At 37.7% G+C, this 13,252-nt stretch overlaps 1 protein-coding gene across 1 annotated transcript in view; it reads right to left on the bottom strand.

The window, feature by feature from the left end:
* Positions 1-4,072: 4,072 nt before the first annotated feature.
* Positions 4,073-13,252, bottom strand: part of LOC113569394 (integrin alpha-X-like) — a 30,077-nt gene continuing 20,897 nt past the window's right edge. Inside the window, exons 16-32 of the mRNA XM_081697089.1 lie at positions 12,999-13,205; positions 12,719-12,852; positions 12,457-12,599; positions 12,008-12,156; positions 11,181-11,312; positions 10,872-10,945; positions 10,540-10,681; positions 9,806-9,904; positions 7,560-7,639; positions 7,002-7,088; positions 6,639-6,717; positions 6,368-6,463; positions 6,154-6,234; positions 5,881-5,991; positions 5,586-5,699; positions 4,668-4,778; positions 4,073-4,537 (exon numbers count right to left, since the gene is read on the bottom strand). Of these exons, the coding sequence (XP_081553215.1) occupies positions 4,466-4,537; positions 4,668-4,778; positions 5,586-5,699; positions 5,881-5,991; positions 6,154-6,234; positions 6,368-6,463; positions 6,639-6,717; positions 7,002-7,088; positions 7,560-7,639; positions 9,806-9,904; positions 10,540-10,681; positions 10,872-10,945; positions 11,181-11,312; positions 12,008-12,156; positions 12,457-12,599; positions 12,719-12,852; positions 12,999-13,205 (1,911 nt within the window). The 3' untranslated portion in view covers positions 4,073-4,465. The remainder of the gene's footprint in view (positions 4,538-4,667; positions 4,779-5,585; positions 5,700-5,880; positions 5,992-6,153; positions 6,235-6,367; positions 6,464-6,638; positions 6,718-7,001; positions 7,089-7,559; positions 7,640-9,805; positions 9,905-10,539; positions 10,682-10,871; positions 10,946-11,180; positions 11,313-12,007; positions 12,157-12,456; positions 12,600-12,718; positions 12,853-12,998; positions 13,206-13,252) is intronic.

Genomic DNA, 13,252 nt, shown 5'->3' with positions numbered 1-13,252 from the left:
TCAACCTGAGGGCATCTCAATTACACACACAAGCATCTGTAAGGGACAGGTGCCTGGGGTCTGTAAGGGAGATGGTGACCCCCCTTTATGAATGGTCTACCAACACAAGAAAATGGTGACATCAGTGTGTGATTATAAAAAGAAGTGGATGATATCTCTACTTTGAGAAGTGCTGTGAAGACACTGATCTGGTCTGACAAATAAAGCACTTCTCTAAAGTACTTCCCACTACTTTCACACTTATTCATTTTGCTTCATTGAACTAAGTTGAGTACAGCTTAGAGATTAAGTGCAAATGCACTAAAAAAATCCAAAGCATCCAAAGCAGTGAGAAGGGAAAAACTCCCTACTAGGAGTTGTTTCGTCCTGCTGCACCTATCTTCCCAGCACCAGCCTCAAGAACCTGGGTGTGTCATATAGTGGTCAGGGTCAGAGAGACAAGAGGAAGCACTTGTAACATCTTAACTTACTGCACAAACTGTTCAGGAGGTTTATTAACTATAACATTTCCATTACAACCCTCTGCCCCTTTTGGTTTCTTTATATTCTTTGCAGGTTCTAACACTTCTTACCCGGAGTGAGGAACAGGTGCTATGAGGTAACCTCGATGCATAGAGTTTGCGGAGAGTGACAAAGATGCTGGTGCAGACACAATGAAAGGCTCTTTTATTCTCTTCACTTGTACTATATCAAGCCAGGTCACACAGCTGCCATGGTTATAAAACCGTATAAAATTCCGTACAGCTTTACCAAAGAAAAAGGAGTGCTGAGAAGGCTAGCAGAAGGGTAACGGTTCTCCTCTCAAATTCCCACTCTACTCAACTGAACACTCTCTCTCACAAGAGATGGTACACAATATACATAATTATAAAGCTATCTTTTAAAGCCACAGCACAAATGTGTCTGTCACATTTCTCCCCAGGTTGGACATAGGCTGTCCCCAGCCGTACACAGTAAGGAACAAACCTATCTTATCAGACTGCCATACACTGATAAGTTAAAAAGCTGTCAGAGCCACATAGGTTATTCATACAGCACACAGACACAGCATAATGCTGGTACCTGGCACACATGTCAGTTCAGAGCCCAAAGGTAGACATTTAAGACATTCAAATAAACAAAGGATGTAGTTTCACTGGTGAGCCAAACAAAATCCTTTTTTTTTGCAAACAAACATTTAGAACAGGCAATTTTTTGTCTTTAGGTACACAGCAGTATTATATCGTCACCTTCCAATGTTCTGAACACTTTAACACTCTCAACACACAATAGTAAATATTAAACCAAATCAAACTAATTAAAGACTACCATGTTCTTTTTCTTCCTTTAACAATAAGAAATGAATATATCCTGACTAAAGGTTAATCCTATCAGCATGATAAGGGTTAGTTGTCCTATCAGCATGATATGGGTTGATAGTTGTTGACTATCTGGCTGTCACCCCTGGGCCTAAAGTTATACTGACCGAACATATCAGGGACAACATTGAAGTCAGTCAATGTGTCCTCATCTTAAAGATCATGTGTAATAGTCACATTGTTGGTATCACTTACATTTATGGCATTTAGCTGACACTTTTATCTAAAGCAACTTACAATTATGACTGAGTACAACTTGCACAATTGAGGGTTAAGGGCCTTGCTCAGGGGTCCAACAGTGCAACTTGGTGACAGTGAGGCTTGAACTGGTAACCATCTGATTACTAATTGAGCACCTTTAACCACTTTAACTACTGAGCTTCCACTGCTCACACTGTCACTTGAGGTCAAGTCAGCAGTATTACAGTCATGGTCAGATAGAGCTTGGTCATAGTCACAGAATAAGTCAAAAAGATCATCTGGTAGGTCAACACACATGCGCTCAGCACCTCTGTACTCCTGCAATCTGGGTGCACTATTTTGGGCCAAGTATGCTTGCTAGTGGCAAATGTGTCCCTTGTATGGAAGGACTGCAAGTTGACAACGTGGAAGAGGCCAGCCTCCTCGCCTGTATCCACCTTTTTAAGCCTATATTTCACATCCAAGAGCTTCTGGATTATGCACTGTACACCAGGGCCAGGTTAGACAGACAATATAATGATTGCAGAAATTTCTGTGGTCAAGGTTAAGGAATCCTCCCTTAACTCAGAGCAAAAATGAAGCTGATGAGGCTACTGGAGGAATTCAGTGATATTTTCAATGGTCACCTGGGCCAAACATCATTGACTAAGCATGTCATTGATACCAGTGATGCTAGGCCCATCAGCCTTCCACATTATTGCACTTCACCAGCAAAAAAAAACAATTATTGAGAACCAGATACTAAAGATGCTTAAGGGGGAAATAACTGAGCCATCTTCCAATCCAAGGGCTGCCTCAGTTGTCACTGTGAAGAAGCCTTGTGGTGAACCAAGGTTCTGTGTGGACTACAGGGAACTGAATCAGCTCACAGTGAGAGACTCCTATCCCCTCTCCTAGTGGACACTTTGCTGGTCCATAGGCAGAACTGAAAAATCAAATATCCACCAAACGAGTGACTCTTGGTCTAGAGACATATGTTCGGGTGCCACTTGTAATGCTTCTTACCCGGAGTGAGGAACAGGTGCTATGGGGTAACCACGATGCATGGAGTTAGCAGGGAGCGACACAGACGCTGATGCAGATACTCCGAAAGGCTCTTTTATTCTCTCTCCAAGCCAGGTCACACGGCTATCATTATTCAATTGATACATAAAGGAAACAGTATAAAACATCGTTACCAAAGAAAAAGGAGTGTTGAGAAGGCTAGCAGTAGGGTAACGGTTCTCCGCACAGATTCCCACACTACTCAACTGAACTCTCTCTTGCAAGAGATGTTACACAATATAACAATAATAACTATAAAGCTACCTCAGGTACAGCACAACTGTGTCTGTTACAAGGTGCCCTCTCACTTAAACATTTTCTTTTTTAAGGAGTTTACTTCAATCTCAGTACATTTTTCGACTTCTAAGCTTTGTGGGACAAATGTGCATCTTATATTGGAGGCTGTCATGAAACACTCCTCCCCCACGAGTCACGTGGTACTGCCCACCGCGTGCAGGGGGATTCACGTCTGTCATTTGTAACCATGCCCCCCCGGGGATTGCATACACCTCGATAGGGATTAATGTTACATGTTAGTCTGTCTACATAAACCCCTGTCAGTGTATACTCCCCGTTGGTCATTGTCACTCTGTAATGTTAAAATGTCTGTGTAGCTGTTACACCTGTTTGTATCGTCTTCAGTTATGTGTGGGTTAGCCTTGTTAGGTGTTAAGTGTAGAGTCATGTCACCTGTAAATGTTATATGTGAGTGCCACCATTATTGTCTACATTGTGTGTGAATAAACGTCACCGTCACAGTCGAGGGAGTCTGTGCGTTCTGTTCCACGTCCTGCGGCACTCGGGCCAGCTTTACAGAGGCATTGCTGCCAACCATATACTCCTGAATAGGTCCAGTCTCCTAGAGACATGGAAAGTTCTCAGTAATTCTACAACTCGCAGTATTTGGAGACTTGTGGGATAGGCTGTGTAGTAGAAAAGTGCATATTCAAGAGCCTGCTTAATATCTGATTTCACACTTGTGAAAGGGTACCCACCTGTTCCTTTTTAAACTTTGTTTACTTCCCTACTAAAATGGCTTTCTTACTCGTCTTAGTTAAAAAGTATTGAAATTCTCTTAATGCATATTGAGCAGGTTTTCTATCTGTTGGTGTCCTTGATTACTGAAGTGTGCTTCTGATCTCTGCCTGTGTGTTTGACTTTGATCATTCTTGGTTGCCCCATTTGACTGGACACCATGACTGTTTACCCTGTTTTTTGGATGATCTTCCCGTTTTTGATTGTTTATTTGTGTGTACTCTTTTCATATTAAATATTTAGTAAGTTAGCAGGATCCAACTATACTGCTTAAAATGTTTTGCCTCTCTCCAGCTTTAAAATTCAATTTCAATATCCATGTCTGCCTCAACTCTCTACAAACATAATTATTCTCTTTGGTAGTTTTTAATGGGAAGGTGTTTTTTTAATGAGTGACCATGAATATGGTGAGTAGGAATGAGTACAAAATGTCATTTAAACTCAGAATAACTTTATTTTATAACTGCCAAAAGCCAAATACAAAACAATTTTTCATCCTAAATATTGTTACCATCATATGTTGCATGTAACACCTGCAGACTGTAGTGCAATAAGATCTTACATTTATAAAGAGTGTAGTTGCACTAACTTGCAGGTTTGTGTTAAATTTTGAAATATCACTGCACTGTTTAATATGTGCACTAACCTTGCTTTCCTGTTTTAAGGAAATGAATCTTGAGGGAATCTTGAGTTGTCTGCTATGTATTTTAGACATGTGTGAACTTTACAGCTGCCACTGTAATCTTCCAAACACAGACTGATAATTCCATGTTTGAATTTAAGAAGAGCAGTGCAGCAGCTGAGTGTTCTCCAGCTGCCTCCACCTCCTACTCAGTCCCATCAGCACCAGAGCCTGCATCCTCCAACATCTGCTTATAGCGGCTTTTGAAGAACCCAGCCTGGAGTTATATACAGGAATAAAGCAGTCAAATACAGAGTCAAACAAATATCACCCATTAAATGTTTATACGGCATTGGACACAGGAATTCTGGAAGTGACAATAGCAAATGGTAACGAGCAGAAATGACCTTGTAGAGGCCAGCAGTGATGAGAGCCAAAATCAGCAGCCCTGCTACTGCTCCTCCAATTATCTCCTTAACGATGTTTTTCTCCTCATACACCTCCACCTGGGTATTAATCTACACACACACACACACACACACACACACACACACACACACATTTTATCATTAAACAAATCAGTCTATGGCAAAGGATTCAGGATCTTGGAGAACCGTTAACATCAACTTGATTCTACTGTATCAACAATGTGTCAATATCAGGGGATTTTGCAACTAAATACTAAAGTGTGATTTATTAATACATCAACATGCAGCACTATAATGTATTGATACAGCAACATGCTTGTGTAAATCAAAGTTTCACATCCTAGACCTGGAGAAAATATTTCCAGCTTTAAATATCCGATATTTGAAAATCTTCAAATTTTCAGATTCTAAATTTTGTTTTGTAATCATATGGGTGCCTGCAAATCTTGCAAATACAAGATTTCAATTAACATTAATGTTTAGTGAAGTAATTAAAAGAAACCTATGTGCTTACAGAAACATGCATACCACATAATGACATGAGACTTTTATGTTTGTATAAAGTGATTACATATAGGTGAATAATGGATAATCATGAGAAACAATGATTATTACAAGTTGGTGGACTCTTCACTGGTACTGTAATAGTATGCTGATAGTAGTAAAATTACATATATTTTAGCTTTGTAGACACAAAAACAAATTTAAGTCTTTTTTTATTAGGTAAATTGAATAACACTGACTCTGCATTCATATGATTCTGACTACAGATGTTTATATTATGAATACACTTAAAATGTTTTTGTATGTTCTGTAATGTACTTCATTGCTTAGGTGGACACACAGTAGACAGAAGGGATTTACGTGACATCTTCAGATAAAAAGTAATTTATTTACCAGGCCTGTGGGTGCAGTATGTAGAGAATCAGAGGAAAAGTAGACATATTTATTTTTGTCATATTCCAGAGTTGCTGTACTGACCAGCTCAAAAACTGCAGATCGGAGTCCAGTCTGAGTGTGTGGCAATACATGAACAATTAATAGTAAAAAAAAAACTGTAAAAATAAGAACACTCTGTACTGGTAAAAGTATCAATGTTGCCATATAATAGGTTAACAGAACTTGTTGTAAAAATATTTAGTAATATAAATATATCTTTAAAATATATTTATTTATTTATTTATTTATTCACCTGTTCAATCCACCCAGAACTAACATGTCCAGAGATGTTGTAGAATTTTGACTCCCTTCTCATCAGATTTGCATTACACCTAAAAAGTCTGCACACAGCCACAGAACAGTTCTAAAACACAAAGAGAGTTTCCATTGGTTATGTTTACACTGAGTACACGCAATCATGAAATGATTTATTATATTACATAGAGAAAGCTTTACTAAGACAATTTGTCTAATTCTCTGTTAAAGAAATGCTGTGTTGGGAAACAAAGCCATAACAGTTACTTACTATTTTGTGGTGATTTTTTAGTACTGCCACAAAATCAGGGACTGTGGGTTGCTCATCTCTGTCTACAATACAATCTTGAATCTAAAGAAAAAAACAATTACCATAAGATTATCTTCTTGTAAACTTGCAGGATATGAATTGTATCTACTATAGGATTAAATTTCAGTGCTGATTCATCAATGTTTAAAATGTTTGCATTGATATATTAGTGTACCTGCAAATCCTTAGTGGTCCAAATGTCCTTATCTCCAAATGTTATTGGGACTTTGATTAAAATAGTGAGTGTTAAGTCCCTTAGGTCATTCTGGACCTGATAGATAAAGAGATAGAGGGTGAGAGACAGACAGATAAATGGATAGATGGATATATAGAGAGAGGGAGAGAGAGAACACACAGATTTCATCTGAATGATTAAATGATTCTCTGCTGCATTATATCTGTTCTGTTATATAGTCCAAAGGCAAAGGTGTTCTTTATCTTCATACTTTGAGGATTTGACTGACTGGTTTCTCAAGGTTGTTCTTCCCTGCAGTGAAGTTAATGTGGATGCTGGACTCCTCATACCTTCAAATAAAAGCAGTAACAGGATATTACTAAAAGATCACTGAAACAGATATCAAGACGGCTGAATGGTGCAGGTAAAAGCCACACAGTGTTCTCATCTGAGCACACAGAGCCAACCTACAATGCTAGTAGTGTGGGTTTCATATGAATCAGAGAAGGTGTGTATCACCTTCTTTATTAGAGTTCTAAACATACTGGGAACTGACACTGAATAAATAAGCATAAAACAAAACCAAATTTAAGGAAAAGCATCAAGATATGTAAAGAGGAAGGGGATAACTAACCTGATCAGTGAGATGTAGATGCCATATTTGACACCAATGGTTCTGTTTTTGAACAGTTCGCTGTTCTCTGAGTGTTTGTCATTGCCACTGTAAGGACACTTGGGTCAGTGTAGTACAACACAACTTTTACAATACACACACTTGGTTGCAGTTTGTTCGATTCATGCTCTGAATGCAATGGGCCAATATTTTGGGATAGATTAACAATGAGGAAACATTTTTTAAGACTTTTATGTCTATAACCTTGTGATATTATGCTTGTCACTACTCGTAACATTTGTGTAAAATATTTCTGTCTTGTTGGGTAACAAAGCACTTTGTAAGTTGATCTGGATAAGAGTGTCTGCTAAATGCCATAAATGTAAGTCTTGGATGACCCTTTGAAACAAAAGGCATGAATGTTATCCACAGAATGTTATCCTTCCGCAAGAATGAAAACATGATTTTAAATGCAGCTGGTCTTTGAAAAATGTTCTCAAAAGATTTCATTAAGTTACCCACAGATGCAGACATTAGAACATGTGAAATGTGTTTGTTATGAAAAACATCAGGACATACCTGGAAGCAGTAGCAGTGAACATCATCGTTTTATCAAAGTTAACATCTTTGTTTATGTTATATGTAATGTCAAAAATGGCCTAATGGGAAGATGGAAATCAGGAGATGAACAGCTTTTCATTTAAAGGATATCACAGAATGCTCCCCCTCCCACTGATCATGTGGTACGGCCCACCAAGTGCAATAGGAGTTCCTCATTGACTGAGACTTGTCCTATTTGTAACCGTCGAGGGAGTCTGTACATCCTGCTCCTTGCCCTGCGGCACTCGAGATGTTACAAAGGACTGTTCCTGAACTAAAGAACATGCTCTTTCAGCGTTCAATAGCTGACTTCTCTTTTCTTTGATTTAAAAATTGTTTTTCCCTTAAAAATAACCTCTCATTTCACCCTCTGTGGGGACTGTCAGAATACAATCAACAAGATAACACTGGTGCACTCCTGTTTGCAATTTATACCATTAGCAGGAGGAACTCTCCAGTTTTACTTTATTTATTTATTTTCAGTTAGGTGTAGATCATTTTAAGGGCCTGTAAATAATTTTAGTTTTGGTAAACCTCTGTATATTTTAGTTTTTATTCATCCTTGTTTTTGTTTAGTTTTAGTTTTTAACATTTATTATGCAAGCTCTAATGACAAGTGGTATCAGATAAGGTTATAATTAATTCAAAAATGTATTTTATATAAACTTGAAATAATTTAATTTCACCAACAGTTCTTGACTTGTAGTATGACCAAGCGGCAAGTCTCTGCATAGCTAGTTAATGCTACATATATATGTCAGGCAAACTGATTCATGGTCACATGATGATGTCCATGAACTACTGGTTCTTTGGTAAATTAATCCTCAGGAGTTCACCTACATAATTGTCAAAAGGGACAAGCTCGGAAACAGCCAAAAGTCCGTCCCTTCTATCGACTGCAGGTCATTGCAGTATAATTCTGGGCTCGAAGCCCAGAAGTGGGCTTAGTCAGCCAATGCTATCCAACTGTGGCTCAGCCCAAACATGGATGAATGGCATGTTTGATCTAATGGATCAACTGAAATAAGGCAAGATGACATAACTCCATTCATATGTGCAGTTGTTGAGATTGACTGGGCAACTGTTGTTTGTGTTTTGATGTAGCACTATATAAGTGAATTCAATGCCTCTGCTTAGTATTAGCAACTCCCTTTTTTATGCATTCATACTCTACTACTGCTGAATACTCAATAAACAACATATTAGTTGTAAAGCTTGTAGTTCATGGGTGGTGTTTCTAATTTATTTGCGGGTATATCAATCACTGCATTATATAAATTTTATGAGTTGAGACTGAATTAACAAATTAATTGTAATTAAAGACTGATTCATTAATCACAACCTATTTTAATTTCATCAAGGTTCATCAAAGTGTTCATGTCATTACAAAACTAAATACAATCATTTGACAAACACTGTAAAAACATTTTAAATTATCCTTAATGCTGAAAATATTTTTAAGGTTATTGCAGGAATATACCTTAAACAGATTATTCTTAGTGAAGGTGCTGAATATTGTGCAAGTATGTATTCACAATATTTCCCTAATTGTAATGTGCCATGATTAGTCCCTCCCAGGTTCCAGCTTCCGTGATTTCCCTGTCGTGTGTTTTGATTCTATGCCTTAGTTTCGTTTTCTTCTCCCCTCGTTTGATTGCTTGCACCTGTCCCTCGTTTCTACCATTGGTTCTTGTATTTAAATTCTGTCTTGAGCCCTGTGTTTTGGCTGTTCATTTGAATGGTTGTGTTTGTGATTGAATTTGTTGGTTTGTACTCCGTGTATTCTAGCCTTCGTTTCTTAGCCCTGAATTTTCCCTAGCCTTAGTTATAGCCTGCTTCCCCGTTTGCCTTTGTGTGCGTTTATTTGTTAATCATGTATCCCCGTAGTCTCCGTGTCGGCTCTTTGACCCTGGACTGCCTTAACGACTCTGATTTTGGATTAGTCCATAACAAATATCGCTCTTTTCCGCATATGCAGCTGCCTTCTTACCGCTCAACGTTACATAATGCTAACCTAGACACAAGACTGATTTAATTTAGCCCTATGTTAACAGTTAACAAAAATCTAATGCCCTGTTTTCTCACCCAAACCTAGCTCTAATATTATTTTATCTAACTTCTTAGCATCATAAGTTTAAAAAATATTTATGGAATATTTCATAAACCATGTAACTTATCATCTCCACAGTTGAGGGTATAGGAATTGAACAAATATTTTAACTTACCAACCCATTCTCCCTGAAGATGGGTTTGCTAATATGACACATGGAGGACCCCAATGAACCTTTGTCATCACTGTCCAGAGATATGCATTCCACTCTTCCCTGCTCAGATACAGGAAATACAGAAAATCTGTTATTCAGGTGGAATATGAGGCCAATCTAATAAAGATGAATTTAAATAGTATGAAATCGAGAGTCTGCTGAGACTGACCAATGTCTTGTATAAGTCCTCATTAACTGAGAACACATATTAAATTATAACAGTCAGCAAATTGTAATTCCACAGTGATCAATTGCATTTGCACAGGCAGTAGATAGTGGAGGTGTGAACAGCTTATTAACATGGAGTTTAATGACCCAATAAAAGAGGAAAAGACTATTCTAAGACCTAGAACATCTCACTATACATTAATCACAACAAAAACTATTTAATCAGGCTTGGAAAGTTTATAAACATAGCGTCAGCCATGTACACGTGTTAGAATAAATGCTTCAGTACTGTAACATCTTAGAGAAATCTGACAACTTACATGCACACAAGTCCACCAGATGCAAACGTTCTCACCTGATCTCTGATGTAAACCATTACATCACCCTGCTCCTACAATGCACTGCACCTCAACCACAAACCACATCCATGTTCTTCTACATCATTTATTAAATACTTTTGTTGCTTTCTACACTAAACTGTATATTATTTCTGCTGAACCATAAAAATGTGGGGGGACTGCTCTTGCCTGTTTAGTGGTGAATCTCCTGAAGGACAGTCCAAAGGGGTAACTAACAGTTATGAGACTGTTGTAGGAGTTTTCTCCTCTGTTCTCCACAAACACTGTCACATTCATATCCTGCATGATTCCAACTTTTATATCTGATGATCTAGTATATGAAAGCACATGAACTCAACACATTAATTGTTTTCAATAAATTAAATAGAAAAAACAATAGGATGATATTGTGGTAATGTCTTAAGACATTTTATAGTTAAGTATCATTTACATATTGTATACATGACAATAAACGGAATCATCATGGAAACATCATGTGTTTTTACCATTAATGTACTTACCCAGAGAAGTTGAAATCCATTTTGAGATTGTCAGTGCAGATCTTATCATCTCCACAGTTCATTTCAAAATCCAGCTATGAAATGAATTTATAGTGTTAATAAAACTTACTACCATTGCTAGGTCTCAAGTGTATTATTCTTTACAAATAGCAAGTGTTTTATGTGATTTCATCTGGGTATATGGATAACCTAGTAAAGTCACAGTGTTTGTTTTTCCACTGAATAAATATTCTTGAGGTCTTTAGTAGCAGCAGAAATATTTTGTTGGTACTATTGCTCTAAGATGAAAGGTTCACCTTGTACTCTTACATTATGATCTGAGGTGGTTTTTATTCCCGGGTGAAGGATGGGCTGTAACCCTTCCACTGTGCCAACTGGGAGTCCCTCAAATGTTAACGTTAACTGATTGGACAGTGGATTTAATGCATCCTCACTGCAAGCCTGTGTGAAAAGAGAAATCAATAATATTAATAATAATAATAATAATAATAATAATCACAAGATGAGAATCAAGAGAACTGAGCATTATTTGACTTTACTGGGATTTTTACTGAACATTGAAATTCCTGCTTTTTTCACAGACTATGGACACAGTGCTATGGAACAACATGGACTGAGCCAAATGTCATATGTTAATGTGCTGATGCATGTCATATAAAATATAGAGAATATGTGATCTTGCAGGGCTCTTTTCCCTGGGATCCTAGAACATCTGGTAACATGAACCTCTATGAACCCCTAGAACATCTGGTAACATGAACCTTTATGCTTGTTAGCGGGATTCACTTTATTGCTTATTACCCCACTGGATTTGTTTGCCTATCATGTGTTTACTGGTTCTTGACTTGTGTCTGTTTTTTTGACCACACCTTTGGATTACCTCTGTATATCATTAAACTCTGTCATACTAAATTCTTCTCTGCTCATCCTGACACTCGTGTTCATACTAATTGAGGGTGCTATTAAATATGGTTGTTCCTATGTATTTTTAATAGCACATAATGCAAGCTTTTTTACTGAAATATGTGAGGAAAATAGGATGAAGACAAAAGAAACCAAAATGAAAAACACATGGTTCAGGTGTCAGAGAAAGTCTGACCATAGAGGGAGCAACCATGAGGAAGCATTGATCTTACCTCTATGAAAAAATTATGCTCTTTGCACACCTCATCCAATGTAACAGTCATACTGTCTGACACTGTAGGATTTTTGACTGAAAAGAATGCTCGATAGTTTTGTCGCTTTCCATCAAGCTTTAAAGTATATTTAATATTTGCAGATAAGTCTAAATAAATAGAAAGGAAATACACAATTGACAAAAAAGCAGTGTTATTTAAATTTTTCCAAAATAAAGGTTTTGTTTTATGTACCCACATTTATGGCATTTAGCTGATGATTTTTACCCAAAGCAATTTACAATAATGATTGAGTACAACTTGAGGGTTAAGGGCTTACTCAGGGGCCCAACAGTGGCACATTGGGGCTTGAATCAGCAACCTTCCAATTACAAGTCAAGTACCTTAACCACTGAGCTACCACTGCCCTATACACATATACTCTATGTATGAGTAAAAGAGAGAGAAACCTTCTGGGTAAGTGTGTTTATCCTTCATAGTGAAACACAAACGGAAGATGTTTTCTAAAGGCTTTTCACAGTCTGTGTCTTTAGTGGGGATTTTTGATGGGCTATAGGTTACTTTGGTCACCAAGGATACAATAGGTCTGGACCTGAAGACACAAGATACACATGCATATGAATAACCATTTGGTATTTAAACATAATGTTTATCTCTCACTTTATGCTACAATGTACAGAGGTCTGCTTCTCCATGAACATTTGTCCAAACCTGAGCAATGTGACTGCTCCTTTGCTTCCAACAGCAATATCTGGCAGACCATCTCCACTGTGGTCCAGAGCAAACTCACTCAAAGATAAACCAAAGAACCGTAGCCCTGCATGCACAGATGAACCACTGATTCTCTGTCGTTACAAAACAGTGAAAAGGGATGGAGCATTTTAGGAAAGGAGAATAGCAAAAGTAAATAGGTTTTGTTAGGATGAAGGTGATCATTTTACAGTAAAATACATCAGTGTTTATCTATCTTCTCTTTGTCTCGCTCTCTCACCTGTGAGTAGGTGGGGTTGATGTCTGCTGTTCTTCCATTAAAAATGTAGATGCTGCCCTGTCCATCATCCTCCAGTGGAGCACCTACCACTACATCTGCAAAATGATCCCCATTTAGATCTCCTGGGCTGGATAATGCAGAGCCAAACCTTCCTTTTTGTCCCATCATTCCTTCTAATGTCTGTGTTGATTGTTCCTGTAATTGTGACTGTCAAAAATAATATAAAATAATGAACTCAAAAACATTACCACACA

The sequence above is a fragment of the Electrophorus electricus genome, chromosome 15, assembly GCF_041902795.1.
Source record: "Electrophorus electricus isolate QZ-2024a chromosome 15, ASM4190279v1, whole genome shotgun sequence".
Classification (NCBI taxonomy): Eukaryota; Metazoa; Chordata; class Actinopteri; order Gymnotiformes; family Gymnotidae; genus Electrophorus; species Electrophorus electricus.
The sequence above is the reverse complement of the archived record's forward strand: the minus strand, read 5'-3'. Positions and strand labels throughout refer to the sequence as shown.